The sequence below is a fragment of the Drosophila novamexicana genome, unplaced genomic scaffold, assembly GCF_003285875.2.
Source record: "Drosophila novamexicana strain 15010-1031.04,08,12 unplaced genomic scaffold, DnovRS2.1 tig00001690-arrow-arrow-pilon, whole genome shotgun sequence".
NCBI classification, from domain to species: Eukaryota; Metazoa; Arthropoda; class Insecta; order Diptera; family Drosophilidae; genus Drosophila; species Drosophila novamexicana.
The window spans coordinates 101,708-125,029 of NW_020824876.1; the positions used below are offsets into that span (position 1 = coordinate 101,708).

At 42.0% G+C, this 23,322-nt stretch overlaps 2 protein-coding genes across 2 annotated transcripts; one reads left to right on the plus strand and one right to left on the minus strand.

Moving 5' to 3' along the window:
* The first annotated feature begins 1,763 nt into the window (after positions 1–1,763).
* On the plus strand, positions 1,764–3,753 carry LOC115768128 (cytochrome P450 4g1). The gene has a single exon (XM_030712622.1). The coding sequence runs from the start codon at positions 1,868–1,870 to the stop codon at positions 3,551–3,553; it is 1,686 nt and encodes a 561-aa protein (XP_030568482.1). The 5' UTR covers positions 1,764–1,867; the 3' UTR covers positions 3,554–3,753.
* A 9,276-nt stretch (positions 3,754–13,029) lies between these two features.
* On the minus strand, positions 13,030–14,853 carry LOC115768150 (achaete-scute complex protein T8). Its single transcript, XM_030712644.1, has 2 exons — positions 13,738–14,853; positions 13,030–13,404 (listed from the first exon to the last, which is right to left on the minus strand). The coding sequence occupies exons 1-2, from the start codon at positions 14,851–14,853 to the stop codon at positions 13,030–13,032; spliced, it is 1,491 nt and encodes a 496-aa protein (XP_030568504.1).
* Between the last annotated feature and the right edge of the window lie 8,469 nt (positions 14,854–23,322).

The following is a 23,322-nucleotide window of genomic DNA, read 5'->3' on the forward strand; positions in this document are numbered from 1 at the left end:
TTGGCTTCCAATTGGAAGACGGCGAATGTGCATTTCTCATAAGAAACCAGTTGAATTCGAGCTGCAGGCAGTATACAAAGCATATTTCTAGGCTTAAGGGCTAAGTGCCGGGACGTAGAAGAAGAGATGGGCAACGGTTGAGGTGAGGCTCTGTCAGCTGTGGCAACACACGCGAAATTAATCCAATGCCAGGCAATCCGAATGTAAATAAATCAAATAGAAGAGCACTCAAAAAAACAATATATATATATATATATATTGGACAAACAGCAAGAGGACAGCAGACGGGCACGTGAATAGGGAGGCAAGTCCTTAAAAGCGACAGCTTCCTTTTCATTGTTCCACTTACATTTCGGTTTTTGCATTCGCGTTCAGGTGTTGATAACAAAGGGAAATACACACAGAGGAAGATAACAAAAAAAATATGCTGAAATTGAATTTAAATGAAAAGCGAAAGCAAAATACGGCAAGCACAACAGGAACAATAGCGAAAATTATAATAATAAACAAGAAGGAAGAGAGACAACAACAACAAAATATCACCCACTTCCGTTGCAGGTAGTTTTTGCACAGGTAGTCTCTGCTTTGCATACACAGCACGAGCGCGAGCGAGAGCGAGAGAGAGAGAGCGAGGATCACACGAGCATCCTGCGGAAGTGTGTGAAACTAGAGATGACACATTGTGAGCCCAACACGAGCATGTGCCGTGCTTCCGTGTCACGTGCCACGCGAAAAAGAAACGATTATTTCACTGTAAATGTTATTCAAATAGATATACAACAGATAAAGATATATATATAAATATCAATTGTCTATAGTAAACGGGATTTAAGCCTATCGATATGTATATCGATTATCTCTTTTGATATTTTGCTAAGCGAGCTTCGTGTTGTGTCTGGCACGTGTTACACAATAAGACAGGAAAATATTACTGAAAATAGTACCGCAAAATGCTGCATAATGGCCTCAGGCATCGATATACGATATACGATATCGATATACGTGCTTATCGATATTAATTATGGCATCAAGTTCAGTCTGGCCATGTTGCAAATGACTATTTCACTAAAAAGTTACTCAATATACAGTGAGTAAGCATCGATACATAGTTATCGATTTACTCTGGCATCGACTTGGTACGGGCACATCTTTGGCTAGGTATCGTGTCACGCGCCGAAAGCACGACTTGCGCACATTTATATATAAGCCACAAGGTCAAGTACTGCATACTGTTCTCAGGCATCGATATACGATATCGATATACGTGCTTATCGATAGTTATTTTGTCAACAAGCGAAGTCTGGCCATATTGCAAATGACTATTTCACTAAAAAGTTACTCAATATACAGTGAGTAAGCATCGATACATAGTTATCGTTTTACTCTGGCATCGAATGGGTACGGGCACATCTTTGTCTAGGTATCGTGTCACGCGCCGAAAGCACGACTTGCGCACATTTCTAGCAGGCAGCAGAAAACTTTCAGCCCCAACATGCGATCGCAGCGATTACGTATCCAGAAGCAAGAACAACGCGAGCAACTGCCAATGACAAGTGAAGACAACACAATGAAGCGCTGCCAAAGCAAGGTGGAGGAGGAGGGGGGGCGGGGGGCGGGGCAGTGTGCTGTCGAATTTGGTTTGCAAATGGAACGACGCAATACGCTTAACACCTGATTGAAGGGGTCAGCCAGGTGCATTGGCGCATAGTCCAGCCGCCGCTGGACGACTATAATTGACCAAACGCGCCGCCAGACCACACACAGTTGAGCATTGGCAGCGCAACGAGCAGCACATTTGATCAAGCAGGATCAAAGACATTAAACAACAGACAGACAAGCAACAGGAGCAGTTACAAAGTTCGCAAGGATGTCTGTGGAAACGGTGCAGGAGACGCTGCAACAGGCGGCCGGCAGCACGGGCACGGGCACGGGCTTCATGCTCAGCCCCCTGCTAACTGGCCTGGTTGGCACCATACTGATCATGGCCCTGTACGAGTACTGGCATCGCAATACCCGGGAATATCGTATGGTGGCCAATATACCGTCGCCGCCATCGTTGCCGCTAATTGGCATGGCGCATATGGCCGCCGGTCTGAGCAATGCCGAGATACTGGCTGTCGGTCTGGGCTATCTGAACAAATATGGCGAGACAATGAAGGCCTGGCTGGGCAATGTGCTGATTGTGTTCCTTACGAATCCCAGCGATATTGAGCTTATACTGAGCGGACACCAGCATCTGACCAAGGCCGAGGAATATCGCTATTTTAAGCCTTGGTTCGGTGATGGTCTGCTGATCAGCAATGGCCATCATTGGCGTCATCATCGCAAAATGATTGCGCCCACATTCCATCAGAGCATCTTGAAGAGTTTTGTGCCCACGTTTGTGGATCACTCGAAGGCTGTGTCTGCGCGCATGGCCAAGGAGGCGGGCAAATCATTTGATGTGCACGATTATATGTCACAAACGACCGTCGATATACTGTTGTCAACGGCAATGGGCGTCAAGAAGCTGCCGGAGGGCAATAAGAGTTTCGAGTATGCCCAGGCTGTGGTGGACATGTGCGACATTATACACAAGCGTCAGGTGAAGCTATTGTATCGTTTGGATAGCATCTATAAGTTTACCAAGCTGCGCGAGAAGGGTGATCGCATGATGAACATCATTTTGGGCATGACACGCAAGGTGGTCAAGGATCGCAAGGATAATTTCCAAAACGAATCGCGTGCCATTATCGATGAGGTGGACGAGACGCCCGCCAAGCAGGCACGCGCCACTGCCGCAACCAAAAAGGAGGGTCTGCGCGACGATTTGGATGACATCGATGAGAACGATGTCGGCGCCAAACGGCGTTTGGCCTTGCTCGATGCCATGGTCGAGATGGCCAAGAATCCCGATATCGAATGGAACGAAAAGGACATCATGGATGAGGTGAACACCATTATGTTCGAGGGACACGATACCACCTCGGCCGGTTCCAGTTTTGCGCTCTGCATGCTGGGCATACACAAGCACATCCAGGAGCGTGTCTTTGCCGAACAGAAGTCCATCTTTGGCGACAATATGCAGCGCGATTGCACCTTTGCCGACACCATGGAAATGAAATATCTGGAGCGTGTCATACTCGAAACATTGCGCATGTATCCGCCCGTGCCGTTAATTGCCCGCCGCCTTGATCACGATGTCAAGCTGGTCAGTGGGCCATATACGGTGCCCAAGGGCACCACCGTTGTTCTATTGCAATATTGTGTACATCGTCGTGCCGACATCTATCCCAATCCGACCGAATTTGATCCAGACAATTTTCTGCCGGAACGTGCCGCCAATAGGCATTACTATAGCTTCATACCGTTCAGTGCCGGACCGCGCAGCTGTGTTGGACGCAAATATGCCATGCTCAAGCTGAAGGTTCTCCTATCCACAATTGTGCGCAATTTTATTGTCCATTCGACGGACACGGAGGCGGACTTTAAGCTGCAGGCGGACATTATACTCAAGCTGGAGAATGGCTTTAATATTTCGCTGGAGCCGCGCAAATATCAAACGGCCGCGTAGATAGATACCCTGTAAAAGCAGCTTCGTGACCCGCTATATATCCTGTATATATATTGCGCGTAATCGAGCCATCCCCCCGCCCTGCCCCGCCCACTTCCCCACTCGACCACAGTCAGCCAGAGAGTCAAACCTTGTGTGTGAGCCAAGCGCATTTTGATAAAAAGCAGAAAAAAAAGCACAAAAAATCGTAAAAAAAAAAACACGTAGAAAAACATTTCTTAGAGGAAATCACATTTTTGTTCGTTTCTTTTTGGTATAAGCGGTTGGTGTCCTTATATCTTACATAATATACACATTTATATATTTTTTTTTAATATTATTATCATTATTTTTTTTTTGAAATATTTATTAAGTCACATGGTTTATATGAAACCCAAAAATTATGAAAAATATATAAAGCAAACGCAAAAGTAGCCAAAAGAGCTGCAAAAACATACAGAATTCAAGTTGTTTTAATTACAGGGTATACCCATATTTTTAGTATTACTTCTTTTCAATTACGAGGTATCTCTTAGTTGTTCAATCTATTCATATATACGCCTGAAATAGTTCTTATATGCAGATATTTCCGTACATAACCCTAAAATCTTGAACAAACATAACCTCACAAACCATTCCGATTGATCAATGCCGCACTTTGATAAGATCGCAAACGAATAACTGTAAACGACACAGTTGCATTTTGGCAGTTGTGCACGCGACAGGTCAGCCATGCTGCAGGGTTGTCAAGCGTCAACAACGATAAAAGGGTTTGAGGTTAGGTACGAACCGCCGGCCTCTGCGACAGCGGCAATTGCAATAAAAACCAAAACGAATGTACAAACTTCCGGCTTGCACGCCAAATGGGCGCATCGAGTTACCTTGTCGAACAGGTAAAGGCTATAAAAAAAAAACAACTAATAATCAAAAAGAATAATGTGTTACCATAGCTAGGATGCCGCAGCCTGCGCCGCTTGCTATTTGCCTAGCGCGCAAAAAAGGACAATGACCAAACAGAAAACATTTGACTCACATGTGTGTGTGTGTGTGTGTGTGTGTTTGAGGACCTGCGCGTTCATTAATCTTGTTAGCATCGCGCTGCCTTGAAAAGGAAGAGCGGAAGAAACCGAAAGGATTTCCGTTTCGTAATACGATGCTGGCTGGAAAATTGGCTAAGAAAACTGGCTTAAGGCTTAAAAGTGAAAGCCGACACACACATACATACACACACAGCAGCAGCAGCAGCATCAGCTAATACTCACATCGAAAAGTATCGAGTATCAGCTGCACTTGGCCAGGCTCAGCTTTCTGATAAAATGCGCTCATTATTACAACAATGGCATTTGCATTTGTCACAAACGCAGCAATCGTCGCCGATTAATCGCATTACTTAAGCGTTGGCCCCCAAAAAATAAGAAGAAGACAACAACTAAATATGAGGTGTCAACTTAACTTAGCGAAAGGGTAGCGCAGCTTTAGCATAATGCTAACAAATATGCACGAACATCGACGCAAATAATGCAATGCAAGGACAGAAGCCAGCGTGCCATACAATATTTTGACATTGCGACGCATTAGCGTATTAAATATGTAACTAAAGTTATCGATGCCCTTGATTGGGTATGCATATGCAGATCGATCAATCATCGCAGGTTGACAAGTATCGATGTTTTTGCATCGCTAATTAGTATTTTTTTAATTGTGCGTGGGTGTGCTTTACTCTTCCTCTTTTTTTTTTATTATTTTTTTTATTCTTTTTTTTCTACTTTTTTTTGATGTGTTTTTATGAAAATAAATTGTGAGTGAAGTGTGCCTAGCTATAATATAATAGTGTAATTGATTTGTGAGTGCTTTTTTTACGCGATGCCATGGAAAATTGAAGATTTTATTCGGCCTTGGCGCCTGTTTGCCGCCTGCTCCAAAGTAAGTTGCGATTGAATGAATGAAACAAATACGCACATGCATATACATGTCATTTTAATATATATTTCAACACAAAGTTGCCAGTTTTATGTGCTTTTAATGGTGGCTGCGGCTAATTAGCAGTTTTGGTGGGGTGGGGGGGTGGGGAAGGCAGGTACCTGTTGGCGTGCTTCGCAAAGCAAAGTTGCGCCTGCGCTTGCAGTTACATACATACATATATATATACATACATACATATGCACACAGGCACATCACAATCAACTTGTATGTATGTATGTATGTAATAAGCGCAATGCATGATGGCGGCCATGGCGGGGGTTGCCCATTTGTCTATCAGTATATGCTGGCGCAACAGGATGCCGTGGTTGCCAGACTAATTGCTTTGCTTTGTGACGTCAGCAACTGTTGCGCGCTGCATACCCTTTGCCAATTAGAAATGCAAACAAAAAAAAAAATACGATTAATTATCGATTGCACTCGACTTGCATCGCTAATTAGCATGTTCTTTTTTTTTGTTTACATTCGCAATTGAAGTTTGCTTGTGCGCATATTAATGGCCGTCTGTTTGTTTACAGTTGTTTGTGCTAAATTTACGTGTTGTGGCAATAATTTGCAGTGCAATTTCTGCTTCTTTATGCAAAATAATTGACTGTTTAATTAGATTTGTAGGGTGGCGCGTGCAAGGGAAGCCTATTGGCATTTAATTAGGGGCTTTATAAACTAATAATTAAATAATTAATTATGAAAGGTAAAAAAGTTCTTTAAATTTTAATTACGGGCGCGAAATGGTTGTGAACGAAGCCCCCGAAATTTATATATATATTTACTTTGTTTTTAGCATGAATTATTATCCACATATACATATACATATACACATGTACATATAGATGTATCGAGTATTTTAATGCAGTTCCATATTGTTATTGTTGCTCTGGGCCATTGATTGAGCTGTTTCCGGGCTGGCAATTGTCGTAGACCTCACACACGTTGTGTGCGTAAACAAATCTTGAAATCATTGCCAAATCTTTGTCGAACGCATTATCAAATTCAAGTTGGCCATCAAATGTTGCCACAATGGCCCTTAGAAGCAGCTTCGGGGAATGCACACAGCGCGAAAACTGTGCCAGTGAATGGGCTGAATGAGTACAAGGACGAGAATGCGTATGGCTCAATCAATGCAACTGTCAAAATTGTTGCTTCGAAACAATTGCGAGTTGATGTCTCAATGTGCACCACACCGGGCGTTCAAGTCAAAACATGAACCAGCAGCAACACGTGGAGAAAGGACAAAATTCCAGGGACAAGCAGGCAAAACATGTGCAGCCGAGCACATTGGGGAGCCGGAGCTAAAATAGAAACAGAATCAACACACAGCGCACAAACAAGCCAAAACGAACGAAAGAAAGGGGACTGCTCGACTAGAAGATACCCAGACTTAAAAACTTAAGACTTCACTTAAGACTTAACCTTGACTTCACTTAAGACTTAACTTTGACTTAACTTTGACTTCACTTAGACTTCCATAAGACATAACTTTGACTTAACTTAGACTTCACTTAAGACTTCACTTAAGACTTCACTTAAGACTTCACTTAAGACTTAACTTAGACTTCTCTTAAGACATAACTCTGACTTAACTTAAGACTTCACTTAAGACTTAACTTTGACTAAACTTAGACTTAAAACTTAACACAATTTCTTCTTCTTCTTGTCTTGACTCTGCACAATGTGTTATACGTTCTTGCTTAAGTTCGGTGCTTATTGTCCGATCTAAATGAAATTTAAAACCTAAAACTGTTTCTATATACCAAAGCTCAATATCGTACACTTCGATTTATGCTCAACATGCCTTCTTACAAAATTGATATTTATCGATATTCTTAAAATAAGGAAAGATATAAAAGTAGAACCCATCAAATTGTTTTGCGTATTAAACATTTCAAGTCTCTTGCTCATCAAATTCTCGAGATCTTGAAGACAGAAAGTTGCCTTGCTTGGGCCTGTTGCATAACTTGACACGAAAACATGATACCCTTTTATTGAATTTCAATTGGGTATAAGGTAAAAGAAGAAAACACATGCTATCCTTATGGACGCCTTGGGAGCAGACCCAACCGTGCACATTTTGAATACTTATGCAAATGAGCACAATATGTTTTGAGTATGAGTATTTTAAATGAATTGTTGGCCTATTTATTTGGAACTCTATGCTCTGATTATGCGCTGCATAGCTTAGGTCAACCGCAGCACGTTGCTAATCGGTTTATCAAAGTGTTAAAAAACCCGGCCCGATGTCCCGTTGTGCCGTTGTCCCGCTCGACATGCCGCTCGACCTGCCGCTCGACCTGCCGCTTAACGACTTAGCCACAAAGCGCACACTTAAGTGCCGGACATTGTCCGTCTGAAGTGCAGCCACTCGACGAGCCTAAGCTATTTGAATATGCTGCACTTCGTACCGGCTTAGAGTTGGACGAATGTCTAAGCCAAATGAGATCGTTTAATTGACACCGCAAAATCCAAGATCTGTTCCCTAACTCGGTCTTAACTCTTGGCATAAGCTGGCCGGGCCGGGTTAAGGCTCGCATGAATGAACCCGGCCAAATGCAATGTTGCTGCTTGCTCTGGTTAAACTTGGATATTATAAACTCTAGGGTTCACTGTGCTGCTTAAGAACCAAAAATTAACCGGCATTGCCCAGTCTTACATTAGAACTTAAAACAAGTAAGAGGTTCTAGTCGGGAGCACCCGACTAGGGGATACCCTGAACCCTCTACTTCCAACATCAAATGCATATATATATTTTATTTTAGAAGCTATATGTCAAGTTTGGAGACTCTAGCTCTTATTATTTACCAAAATTGCCCAAAAAACACGATATCGATATCGATTTCTTATCGATTGCTTGGAAACGGGGCAAGTTATCGATTATCGGAAACAAACTCGATCTGCGCAGGCACTAGGAGCATCTACATCTAAAATTTCAACTCTAGCTGAAGGAAGCAGCAGAAGGAATCGCACTGATCATAGCCAGATGCCCTGGGTCTGTAGCCTGAGCCCACTTCCAAGTTTAAGCACAAGTATTCTTAAGGAATTTACAACGAAATGTCTTATTAACCGAAGCAAAAGCAAAGCGCGTGCTCGATCAATGCGAACAGCACCTGGCGAGGTAACGTTATATGGGCGACATGAGACTCAGGCCCAGACCACGAACCCGAACCCGAACTCAAATTCAAACCTACTGGAGGCTGGCGGCTGGAGTCGGCGCACATGCCACAAAACGAATAATGAGTTATTACATCAAATGATTTATGAATGTGAATATTCAATATTCAATATTCAATGGGTGACATGCGTTGCGTTGGGGGCGTGTCCCAAAATAACTGTGCAGAGCACACGAAAAACAAAAAAAAAAAAAACCAAAAGCCGCGCTCTGTAACCAAATACGGCGGCAGAAGGTCGAACACGAAGGAGGAGGAGGAGGAGCAGGAGGAGGAGCAGCAGGAGGAGGAGAAGCAAAGGGTATCAAAGGGAAACCCACAATGAATATTCATTTGCCCTAAGCCTTTGGCATGCCAAAAAAAAAAAAAAAAACAACAGCCAAAAAAAGAAAAGGAATCAAATTGATTTTTGACAAGCAACGGGAAAATTACGGCAAACGGGAATTGAAAATTTGGAAATATGAGTGAGTGAGAAATCGAAGGTGTAATCAGAGCGAGCGCTCTCCCTCTCTCCCTCTCTCCCTCTGTTCCTCTCATATGCAAGGGCGTGTCGCATTACCTGGCGCAATATTAATAAGCATAACGGTGCCTCGGGCCAGGGATTTTGCTTTTCACTCGTAACGGCGCTGCCATATGAACAGTTAGCTCAACTCGGAGGCACCCACAAGGGTGCGCCTAGACAAACACACCTGGAACTGGCCTGAGCCTGGCTGTGGACCTAGACCTGGGGCCTGCGCCTGGCTCTCTTGTAGGAGAGCTGCGGCTCGCTCGTATTACCCGAAACGTCCAAGAGCGTGCGCTGCAGATGCAACTGCCGCATTGTTATGCCACAACCGTTTACCTCCACTCTCCCCTCTGCCCTCGCTCTTTGGGTTACTTCATCTTCTTGTATTATTTTTCTTAATGATTTTCTTTTTCCCTGCCTCGAGCGGGAACCAATCTCTGTCCGTCTGTGTGTCCGTCTGTGTGTGTGTGTGTAGATAATTTTGCATCATTTCGGCATTGTCTTGTGCCCCGAGCGCCAGGCTCAGGGCAGCTGCGCGGGCGCAGTGTAGACGACAATTTGGCAGAAGACCCTGGGCCTTAGCGCTAGATTTTAATGATGCATATCCATTAGAATCCGTAAATTATTTGGGAATTTTGCTGGGAAACTTTGACGAGTTCTGCAAAATGCTCTAGGATTATTTTCCACGATTCCTAAGATGATTTCTCGCTAGTAGGCAGAGTATTTCACAAATATCTAAAGCTTTAAGGGCGAATAACAGTGTCTGTGATTGACTGATTGATTGACTGACTGACTGACAATTTGCTGGGTATTTTTGAAATGCGTGAATTGTGGATAAGCATAGAGGATTATTTTCAGCAAAGTATATCTCGTTTTGTCATTGATTGACAGATTCATTGACTGATTGATTGACTGACTGATTGAATGATTGCTGACTGATTGATAATTTGCTAGGCATTTTTGAAGTGCGTGGGTTCTGGATAATCATAGAGGATTATTTACACCAAATTATTTCTCGTTTTATCATTGTCTGACAGATTGATTAACTGATTGATTGACTGACTGATTGAATGATTGACTGACTGACTTACATTTCATTGGGCATTTTTGAAGTGCGTGAATTCTGGATAATCAGAGGATTATTTTCACCATACTAAATGTCGTTTAATCATTGACTGACAGTTTGATTGACAGACAGATTGATTGATTGACTGACTGAACATTTTCTTAATTTTTCCTACATTAAAGTAATGTAATAGAACTGTGGAAAGCCCACATCGATTGACTGATTGATTGACTGACTGATTGATTGACTGACTATTTTCTTAATACATCTTGCATACATCAAAGTAATGCATAGAACTTACAAAACAGTTAAAATTTGTTTAAATATGAAATAATTAAATGAAAAATAATTTGCTCGGGATCTGTTTAAATTTGAAAATAAGTTAATTAAAAATACTTTGGCCGGGTATAGCCGGGCATCACGTATATTTTAATATTTGTTATTTAAATAAGCAATAGCATTTTATTTACTTTTTTTGTTTTGTTTTGTCAATCATTTTTCTATCAATAATCTGTCTTCGTTTGCACTTGAATTCCTAAACCACGAAAATGTTCTGTATTCCAACATATTCAAACAAAAAATTGAAATCCCCTAACGTTGATTCTCTCTGATGCATTTTGAGCCTTAATGTTCTATAAGCTGGCAAATATCATTAATTCGAATCTGTGAACAAACCCCTCGCTTATTTTGAGTCCAAAACCGAAACTCAAATGTTTTACTTTTGCGGTTTTTGTGCTCATCAATATGCAGGACGTTGAAAAGTTCTTGCGGCCATATGTTTAAATGAAAAACCGTATGGAAAATTCAAAAAAAAAAATTGAAACACTTGCAACAATTCCCATTCCCACGTTCGGTTGTGTGCTCTGTACGCTGTCATTTATCAGGACATGGCCACATGGTGGCAGGGGTGGGGCGGGGAGGGGTGTAGAGAGGGGGGGGGGCGGCGGCGGCTCATTTGAATAAAAAAGCAAGCGGCGCGCTCAAGCGCAGTGCCTTGTGCCTGAAACTCGCACAGGCCCAAAAAAAGCAAAAGCAACCCAAATGCTCGACGATCGCTTATGCAAATGTTGCCATATCTGCAGAGAAAGAGTGTGTGTGTGTGTGTGTGTTTGTGTGTGTGCCTGTCTCTCTGTGTGTGTGTGTGTGCCGCATGTCCTTGCATGCTTCGCCGCTTATGAAAATGAACATGATATGCTGATTTAATTCCGTTTTTTTTTTTGTGTTATATATATGCATATGTATGTACCTATATATACTCTGTCCATTGTGACGGGACGTTATGGCAGAGACCCTTGGCCCATAGAGCACATATGCTGCGAGTGTGTGTGTGTGTGCGTTTAATGCTAATGACGGTGCATGTTTCATTGTCATTAAGAGCATGGCATCTAAATTCAAAACCGTTAAAATATTTAAAAAAAAGACAAATGTGCTCGAAAAACTTGGAAAAGAGCGCGAGAAGCTTGCAACTTTTTTGGAAAACGCTTGACTAAGTGAATTTGTATATAAAATAGCTGAAAAACTATTGAAAATAGAAAAATGTGCGTACAATAAGATCGTAATATATAGCCTGATTAAAAATATTCAAGCTGGAAAGTTGAGCAATAAAAGAAAATGAAAACTTGAATGAAGTTCAGCAATTGAGGAGCTCCTGCAGCAGCAAAAGATGATCTGAGAAATCTGAGTTCGTTTATAGAAAATAACTCCAATTTGACAAATGACAGAGAACAGACTGAGTAGAAAATATGAAATAGAATCGCAGCAAAGATCAAAGATCTTCAACAAACGTTCTCTTTAGTCGCAGTGCTCGTCGATTCGAAATGTTCGAGCTTTGTTCTGTTTTTAAGGGTTGTCAAAGCTGAGATCCTTGAAATATAGCTCAAGATCGCAAGCGATCGCAGCTTGAACAAGATCTTAGATCTGTCACTTGCGCTGCATAAAGAACCGAAATAGCAGCTTTAAGCCTTATCACAACGGAGTTGAATTTCCTTGAGGATCAGTGATCGTGAGTAAAATATGTGAAGATCTTACCTGAAGATCACAAATCGTTTAATTCTGCTGTCCTTGAGCATCAGCGAGCCTTGAAGATCAGACATCGTAAACTTAGACTTAGACTTGCCTTTGGTCAACCAAAGAGCTTAAAGATTCAGTGAGGATCAGTGATCGTGTTGCTCTGAAAACTTAAGAGCTTTGCTTTTCATGCACTTGTAGCTTGGGAAGAATCTGCTCAAAAATTGAAGAAGTCAAGCACTTTGCCTGATGATAACAAACTTGAACTTTAGAGACGCTGGAATCGTATTGGAATTATAATATATATAACATATATCAGGCAAATGTTATTTACATTAAAGATAGAACACAAATAAAGATGCTTTACTTGAGGAATGAAGATTTGACTGCAAGCTGAATGAGAAACAAAATTAACCAAAAAGTTAAGATCCTGTGATGACATCAGATCAGACTGAAGATGAAAGTTCCATTATCGAATGAGAAAGAAGAGTCTCATTTTATATACTTCTTTTTTTTTACATATTTTACTCAAATATATATTTGCTTATATATGCAACATCATCGCATTAACATCCAACTTAGGCTAGGCAAAAAAATGTTCAACTTAAATTAGGTTACAAAAAAAAAAAAAATGATGACACAAAAAAAATGTTGTTTAGTTTCTGCATGAACTGAGCACTATGTGAACTAAGCTACTTGTTAAGCTATATACAGGTGGGTGGGAGTTGGTGGAGGGGGGGGGGGTGGGGGCTAAGGGGAATGGTTTCCGGCTTGTGTGTTAAATGCCCGCCACAGTGCCGGCAGTCGCATCCGTTTTGGGCGTATGCGCCTCCCACCAATCAATTGCATCGATCATGCTCTCATCGGACAGACAGACGCTGGCATTGTTTGTCGTTTGATCCTGCAGCACATCATGGAATTCCTTTTTGAAGCTGGGCAGGCCAACAACAACATTGTCATAGAACGAGGCCGTTTCCTGATCATAGAATGCTGGCAACAACGAGCCGGCGCACAGCAATTGTTGCTGCTGATAGTTGTTGTTGTTGTTATTGTTGTTGCGGTTGATTGCTGGCGGGGAGCTGTTGCTGCTGTTGTTGTTGTTGCTGGTGACATGCACAAAATCGCCCTCGCTGTATTCCTGTTTGATCAGTTGTTGTTGCTGTTGCTGCTGCTGTTGTTGCTGTTGTGCGGCACACGCCTGCAACAGGAGTTCATTAGCAACGGCAACGGCGACAGGTGAAACTGCAATTGAAGCGGCGGCAGCGTCTTCACCTGCTGCTTGATGCATTGATGAACTGCCTCGTGTTGTTGCCGGCGATGTGCTGCGACTGGTTGTTGTTGCTGTTGCTGTTGGCACGGGCTCTCTCTTGCCGAATTTTATACATTCACCGTTGCTTAATGCAGCTGCTGCTGCAATTGTTGGACTGTTGTTGCTCGCGCAATTTGTGTCAATTAATGCATTCAAATGTTGCTCATCCGCCCGAACTGAGCTATCCTGTCGCTGCAGCATATCCGGCGTTAACAGCTGATAGGTGCTCGTGCCGGCTATTCTCACATACTGCAGGCCGTTCAGCGTTGTCACATTCGGCAGCAGCAGCAGCTCCTCCGGCAATTGTTGCTGCTGCTCCAGCTGTGACGGCTCCTGCATGCACATGCTCTCCTCGAGCTCATAGTTGCTCAGCGTCTCATCGAACTGATCGTCTAGGCCATCGAATTCATCCTTGATAAACATGTAGCTATCATCGCCGCTCGATTCGCTATTCGAATTGCAGCCAGTTGACGCTGCTGCTGCTGCCGCTGCCGCTGCTGCCGCCGCTGCCGCAGATAGAGGCGGAAAATCGAAACCCAATAAACGCTCCAGACTGCGTATATATTCGACGGCCATGCGCAGTGTCTCCACTTTGGATAACTTTTTGCTGGCGCCGCGGCCGGCGCCCTGCGCCTCAAACGCCTCCGATATCTCGTCGGGTATGCGTTCGCGCAGCGCCGCAAAACCGTTGTTCACCTGCTTGACCCGATTGCGTTCCCGGGCATTGCGGCGGGCAACAGCCTGCGGCAACGGCAGACCCTTGCGTCCCGGTGTGCCCGTGCCGCCGGCTCGCTGCACCAGCTCCGCCAGGCACTTGGCCGCGGGCAGCTGTTGCTGCTCCTGCACTTGACTTTGGCTTTGACTATGCTTTGGCTGCTTTTTGGTTAGCTTGCTGCGTTTGCCAGCTGCGCTGACAGCTCCGAATGGTTTATTCTCAATGTTTGGGCATCTGGTCTCGGCCAGCGGCCGCTTGCGGCTCAACGCTGTGCCCGCCGTGGCCGTTGCCGCTGCCGCTGCGGCGCCGAGCATGCCGAAATCCTTGATCTTGCGTATAATCGTATTCGAATTGCTGATGTGCTGCTGCAGCGCATTGGCGCCGCTTTCGCTGAGCACATTGTTGACGGTGATTTTGGTGAAGGCCTTGCTGCTGCTGCTTGTGCCGCCCAATGGAGTAACTGCACCCGATGAACGGGCGCTGCTCTTTAGCTGATTGTTGGCGGCGGCATTCTCTTTGCTGCTGTTGCTGCTGCTTTTGGGCGGCGGCGGCGATGGGCTGAAGCTGAGTGCAGCCATTGATAGGGGGGGGGGAAGGGGCGCTGCTCTCCAAGATCAAGGTCGAGTCCAAGTCTCCACAGTCTGGACCACGCTTCCGCTCCCGCTCTCTCTCTCTCTCTCTCTCTCTCTCTCTCTCTCAATATATATATATATATGTTCTAGCTTGACGTTGTCGTTGTGCGCCTGGCGACAGCTCGCTGCCAACTGACTCGTCTATGGCTCTGGAGCTGGCTTCTGTTCTGGACTTGCTTTCGTTGTGTTTAGGTCCTTACGGTAGGACAGCTGCTAGCGTTCTGTGTCGCGTGCCCGGCCAGAAATGTCATGGGGCGTCAGTTCTGTGCCGTTGGCAGCGGCCTCAACGGCAGCGACGGCGGCGACGGCGGCAGCGCTGCCAACAGGAAATGACTTCGTTGACTGATGGCGCACACAATGTACAACAACAACAACAAAAAGAGGAGAAAAAAAATGTATAACGTATCCTTCGGTTATCCTGCGCTGCCGCAGCGCCTGCGTCTGCCGCTTATGTAAAACATAATGAAATGAAAACAACAAACGGCATTTATTTCACACACACACAGGCACACACACACGCATGACTTTTCATCCCCTAGGTATTGGGTGTCCCTGCCCATTCCCTCGATCCACACACACACACTCGCGCACACAAACACACACACACACACCTCAGCCAGTTGGTCTGTCAGTTTCGGCTTTTGGGAAAACTAACATCTGATCGCAAGGAGCGCCAGCGCCTGCTCCTAACTCCAGCTCTTAGGGTCTTTTAGGGTTGGTTTTTGCTGCCCAAGTTTTGCGCCTTTACATAACCACGTCCGCGTCCTCTCAGTGTGTGCGTGCATGTTTATATACCGCCCCTTCGCCTATGTAAACAGCATTATTAAGCTTCGTCAGCCCTGGTCAACGTATTCTTTTCCATATGCCAGCAGGGAGAGAGGGAGAGAGATAGAGGGAGGGAGAGAGAGAGAGAGAGAGAGTTGCCGAGCACCTTGGTTCCCACACAGGCGCATAGATCACCTTATGTTCCAGTATATATATATATATATATGCATGCATATAAACCTATTCACAAGCAGATCAGTTTATATATTGAATACACGAATACATGAATTTAAAACTTTTTCAAGTTTTCTTCTTCTTTTAGCTTTGATATTGAAGTTTACACGTTTCTCGAAGTTAAACTATTGTTTTTGTGTGTTTCCTGTTCACAATACAGACTTATTTTTCCGATTTGAAACTCATGTCCTTATTAATCTGCTGTGCTACAAAATTTGCCTTTTGTTAGTTTTCTGAATTTCGTTTTAAATATCTTTATTCCCTTGGTTTGACCAACAAAATAGATCACAGTTTTAAATGCCAAATTGATCTAGATGCGAAAACATTAACAAAAAACTAAACCTCGTGAGAATCGGATGAGATTTGACCGAGTTATGGGAATGGGAAATTTTGACCCATGTCTACATGAGGATTGATCCAAGTCCAGGGTAAAATTTGACATGAATTTGGACCAAAAATAAGGTCCCCAAACTTAAATGCCAAATTGATCTAGAGGCCAAACCATGAATAAAAAACTAAACCTCGTGAAAATCGGATGAGATTTGACCGAGTTATGGGAATGGGAAATTTTGACCCATGTCTACATGAGGATTGATCCAAGTCCAGGATAAAATTTGACATGAATTTGGACCAAAAATAAGGTCCCCAAACTTAAATGCCAAATTGATCTAGAGGCCAAACCATGAATAAAAAACTAAACCTCGTGAAAATCGGATGAGATTTGACCGAGTTATGGGAATGGGAAATTTTGACCCATGTCTACATGAGGATTGATCCAAGTCCAGGATAAAATTTGACATGAATTTGGACCAAAAATAAGGTCCCCAAACTTAAATGCCAAATTGATCTAGAGGCCAAACCATGAATAAAAAACTAAACCTCGTGAAAATCGGATGAGATTTGACCGAGTTATGGGAATGGGAAATTTTGACCCATGTCTACATGAGGATTGATCCAAGTCCAGGGTAAAATTTGACATGAATTTGGACCAAAAATAAGGTCCCCAAACTTAAATGCCAAATTGATCTAGAGGCCAAACCATGAACAAAAAACTAAACCTCGTGAAAATCGGATGAGTTTTGCCCAAGTTATGGTAATGGGAAATTTTGGCCCATGTCTACATGAGGATTGATCCAAGTCTAGGGTAAAATTTGACATGAATTTGGACCAAAAATAAGGTCCCCAAACTTAAATGCCAAATTGATCTAGAGGCCAAACCATGAATAAAAAACTAAACCTCGTGAAAATCGGATGAGATTTGACCGAGTTATGGGAATGGGAAATTTTGACCGATGTCTACATGAGGATTGATCCAAGTCCAGGGTAAAATTTGACATGAATATGGACCAAAAATAAGGTCTCCAAACTTAAATGCCAAATTGATCTAGAGGCCAAACCATGAATAAAAAACTAAACCTCGTGAAAATCGGATGAGATTTGACCGAGTTATGGGAATGGGAAATTTTGACCCATGTCTACATGAGGATTGATCCAAGTCCAGGGTAAAATTTGACATGAATTTGGACCAAAAATAAGGTCCCCAAACTTAAATGCCAAATTGATCTAGAGGCCAAACCATGAATAAAAAACTAAACCTCGTGAAAATCGGATGAGATTTGACCGAGTTATGGGAATGGGAAATTTTGACCCATGTCTACATGAGGATTGATCCAAGTCCAGGGTAAAATTTGACATGAATTTGGACCAAAAATAAGGTCCCCAAACTTAAATGCCAAATTGATCTAGAGGCCAAACCATGAACAAAAAACTAAACCTCGTGAAAATCGGATGAGTTTTGCCCAAGTTATGGTAATGGGAAATTTTGGCCCATGTCTACATGAGGATTGATCCAAGTCTAGGGTAAAATTTGACATGAATTTGGACCAAAAATAAGGTCCCCAAACTTAAATGCCAAATTGATCTAGAGGCCAAACCATGAATAAAAAACTAAACCTCGTGAAAATCGGATGAGATTTGACCGAGTTATGGTAATGGGAAATTTTGGCCCATGTCTACATGAGGATTGATCCAAGTCTAGGGTAAAATTTGACATGAATATGGACCAAAAATAAGGTCTCCAAACTTAAATGCCAAATTGATCTAGAGGCCAAACCATGAATAAAAAACTAAACCTCGTGAAAATCGGATGAGATTTGACCGAGTTATGGTAATGGGAAATTTTGGCCCATGTCTACATGAGGATTGATCCAAGTCCAGGGTAAAATTTGACATGAATTTGGACCAAAAATAAGGTCCCCAAACTTAAATGCCATATTGATCTAGAGGCCAAACCATGAACAAAAAACTAAACCTCGTGAAAATCGGATGAGTTTTGCCCAAGTTATGGTAATGGGAAATTTTGGCCCATGTCTACATGAGGATTGATCCAAGTCCAGGGTAAAATTTGACATGAATTTGGACCAAAAATAAGGTCCCCAAACTTAAATGCCAAATTGATCTAGAGCCCAAACCATGAATAAAAAACTAAACCTCGTGAAAATCGGATGAGATTTGACCGAGTTATGGGTATGGGAAATTTGGACCCATTGCTACATGAGGATTGATCCAAGTCCAGGGTAAAATTTGACATGAATTTGGACCAAAAATAAGGTCCCCAAACTTAAATGCCAAATTGATCTAGAGCCCAAACCATGAATAAAAAACTAAACCTCTTGAAAATCGGATGAGATTTGACCGAGTTATGGGAATGGGAAATTTTGACCCATGTCCACTTGAGGTTGATCCAAGTCCAGGGTAAAATTTGACATGAATTTGGACCAAAAATAAGGTCCCCAAACTTAAATGCCAAATTGATCTAGAGGCCAAACCATGAATAAAAAACTAAACCTCGTAAAAATCGGATGAGATTTGACCGAGTTATGGGAATGGGAAATTTTGACCCATGTCTACATGAGGATTGATCCAAGTCCAGGGTAAAATTTGACATGAATTTGGACCAAAAATAAGGTCCCCAAACTTAAATGCCAAATTGATCTAGAGGCCAAACCATGAACAAAAAACTAAACCTCGTGAAAATCGGATGAATTTTGCCCAAGTTATGGTAATGGGAAATTTTGGCCCATGTCTACATGAGGATTGATCCAAGTCCAGGGTAAAATTTGACATGAATTTGGACCAAAAATAAGGTCCCCAAACTTAAATGCCAAATTGATCTAGAGGCCAAACCATGAATAAAAAACTAAACCTCGTGAAAATCGGATGAGATTTGACCGAGTTATGGGAATGGGAAATTTTGACCCATGTCTACATGAGGATTGATCCAAGTCCAGGGTAAAATTTGACATGAATTTGGACCAAAAATAAGGTCCCCAAACTTAAATGCCAAATTGATCTAGAGGCCAAACCATGAATAAAAAACTAAACCTCGTGAAAATCGGATGAGATTTGACCGAGTTATGGGAATGGGAAATTTTGACCGATGTCTACATGAGGATTGATCCAAGTCCAGGGTAACATTTGACATGAATTTGGACCAAAAATAAGGTCCCCAAACTTAAATGCCAAATTGATCTAGAGGCCAAACCATGAATAAAAAACTAAGACTCGTGAAAATCGGATGAGATTTGACCGAGTTATGGGAATGGGAAATTTTGACCGATGTCTACATGAGGATTGATCCAAGTCCAGGGTAAAATTTGACATGAATTTGGACCAAAAATAAGGTCTCCAAACTTAAATGCCAAATTGATCTAGAGGCCAAACCATGAATAAAAAACTAAACCTCGTGAAAATCGGATGAGATTTGACCGAGTTATGGGAATGGGAAATTTTGACCCATGTCTACATGAGGATTGATCCAAGTCCAGGGTAAAATTTGACATGAATTTGGACCAAAAATAAGGTCCCCAAACTTAAATGCCAAATTGATCTAGAGGCCAAACCATGAATAAAAAACTAAACCTCGTGAAAATCGGATGAGATTTGACCGAGTTATGGGAATGGGAAATTTTGACCCATGTCTACATGAGGATTGATCCAAGTCCAGGGTAAAATTTGACATGAATTTCGACCAAAAATAAGGTCCCCAAACTTAAATGCCAAATTGATCTAGAGGCCAAACCATGAACAAAAAACTAAACCTCGTGAAAATCGGATGAGTTTTGCCCAGGTTATGGTAATGGGAAATTTTGGTCCATGTCTACATGAGGATTGATCCAAGTCTAGGGTAAAATTTGACATGAATTTGGACCAAAAATAAGGTCCCCAAACTTAAATGCCAAATTGATCTAGAGGCCAAACCATGAATAAAAAACTAAACCTCGTGAAAATCGGATGAGATTTGACCGAGTTATGGGAATGGGAAATTTTGACCGATGTCTACATGAGGATTGATCCAAGTCCAGGGTAAAATTTGACATGAATATGGACCAAAAATAAGGTCTCCAAACTTAAATGCCAAATTGATCTAGAGGCCAAACCATGAATAAAAAACTAAACCTCGTGAAAATCGGATGAGATTTGACCGAGTTATGGGAATGGGAAATTTTGACCCATGTCTACATGAGGATTGATCCAAGTCCAGGGTAAAATTTGACATGAATTTGGACCAAAAATAAGGTCCCCAAACTTAAATGCCAAATTGATCTAGAGGCCAAACCATGAATAAAAAACTAAACCTCGTGAAAATCGAATGAGATTTGACCGAGTTATGGGAATGGGAAATTTTGACCCATGTCTACATGAGGATTGATCCAAGTCCAGGGTAAAATTTGACATGAATTTCGACCAAAAATAAGGTCCCCAAACTTAAATGCCAAATTGATCTAGAGGCCAAACTATGAATAAAAAACTAAACCTCGTGAAAATCGGATGAGATTTGACCGAGTTATGGGAATGGGAAATTTTGACCCATGTCTATATGAGGATTGATCCAAGTCCAGGGTAAAATTTGACATGAATTTGGACCAAAAATAAGGTCCCCAAACTTAAATGCCAAATTGATCTAGAGGCCAAACCATGAATAAAAAACTAAACCTCGTGAAAATCGGATGAGATTTGACCGAGTTATGGGAATGGGAAATTTTGACCCATGTCTACATGAGGATTGATCCAAGTCCAGGGTAAAATTTGACATGAATTTCGACCAAAAATAAGGTCCCCAAACTTAAATGCCAAATTGATCTAGAGGCCAAACCATGAATAAAAAACTAAACCTCGTGAAAATCGGATGAGTTTTGCCCAAGTTATGGTAATGGGAAATTTTGGCCCATGTCTACATGAGGATTGATCCATGTCCAGGATAAAATTTGACATGAATTTGGACCAAAAATAAGGTCCCCAAACTTAAATGCCAAATTGATCTAGAGGCCAAACCATGAATAAAAAACTAAACCTCGTGAAAATCGGATGAGATTTGACCGAGTTATGGGAATGGGAAATTTTGACACATGTCTACATGAGGATTGATCCAAGTCCAGGGTAAAATTTGACATGAATTTGGACCAAAAATAAGGTCCCCAAACTTAAATGCCAAATTGATCTAGAGGCCAAACCATGAATAAAATACTAAACCTCGTGAAAATCGGATGAGATTTGACCGAGTTATGGGAATGGGAAATTTTGGCCCATGTCTACATGAGGATTGATCCATGTCCAGGGTAAAATTTGACATGAATTTGGACCAAAAATAAGGTCCCCAAACTTAAATGCCAAATTGATCTAGAGGCCAAACCATGAATAAAAAACTAAACCTCGTGAAAATCGGATGAGATTTGACCGAGCTATGGGAATGGGAAATTTTGACCCATGTCTACATGAGGATTGATCCAAGTCCAGGGTAAAATTTGACATGAATTTGGACCAAAAATAAGGTCCCCAAACTTAAATGCCAAATTGATCTAGAGGCCAAACCATGAATAAAAAACTAAACCTCGTGAAAATCGGATGAGATTTGACCGAGTTATGGGAATGGGAAATTTTGACCGATGTCTACATGAGGATTGATCCAAGTCCAGGGTAAAATTTGACATGAATATGGACCAAAAATAAGGTCTCCAAACTTAAATGCCAAATTGATCTAGAGGCCAAACCATGAATAAAAAACTAAACCTCGTGAAAATCGGATGAGATTTGACCGAGTTATGGGAATGGGAAATTTTGACCCATGTCTACATGAGGATTGATCCAAGTCCAGGGTAAAATTTGACATGAATTTGGACCAAAAATAAGGTCCCCAAACTTAAATGCCAAATTGATCTAGAGGCCAAACCATGAATAAAAAACTAAACCTCGTGAAAATCGGATGAGATTTGACCTAGTTATGGGAATGGGAAATTTTGACCCATGTCTACATGAGGATTGATCCAAGTCCAGGGTAAAATTTGACATGAATTTGGACCAAAAATAAGGTCCCCAAACTTAAATGCCAAATTGATCTAGAGGCCAAACCATGAATAAAAAACTAAACCTCGTGAAAATCGGATGAGATTTGACCGAGTTATGGGAATGGGAAATTTTGACCCATGTCTACATGAGGATTGATCCAAGTCCAGGGTAAAATTTGACATGAATTTGGACCAAAAATAAGGTCCCCAAACTTAAATGCCATATTGATCTAGAGGCCAAACCATGAACAAAAAACTAAACCTCGTGAAAATCGGATGAGTTTTGCCCAAGTTATGGTAATGGGAAATTTTGGCCCATGTCTACATGAGGATTGATCCAAGTCCAGGGTAAAATTTGACATGAATTTGGACCAAAAATAAGGTCCCCAAACTTAAATGCCAAATTGATCTAGAGGCCAAACCATGAATAAAAAACTAAACCTCGTGAAAATCGGATGAGATTTGACCGAGTTATGGGAATGGGAAATTTTGACCCATGTCTACATGAGGATTGATCCAAGTCCAGGGTAAAATTTGACATGAATTTGGACCAAAAATAAGGTCCCCAAACTTAAATGCCAAATTGATCTAGAGGCCAAACCATGAACAAAAAACTAAACCTCGTGAAAATCGGATGAGTTTTGCCCAAGTTATGGTAATGGGAAATTTTGGCCCATGTCTACATGAGGATTGATCCAAGTCCAGGGTAAAATTTGACATGAATTTGGACCAAAAATAAGGTCCCCAAACTTAAATGCCAAATTGATCTAGAGGCCAAACCATGAAAAAAAACGAAACCTCGTGAAAATCGGATGAGATTTGACCGAGTTATGGGAATGGGAAATTTTGACCCATGTCTACATGAGGATTGATCCAAGTCCAGGGTAAAATTTGACATGAATTTCGACCAAAAACAAGGTCTCCAAACTTAAATGCCAAATTGATCTAGAGGCAAACCATGAATAAAAAACTAAACCTCGTGAAAATCGGATGACCCATTTCCATTTAGAATTTTAGAGGGTAAACATTTATTAAGTCACAAAGACTTAGTAAAGCTCTCTTCTAAATGTAT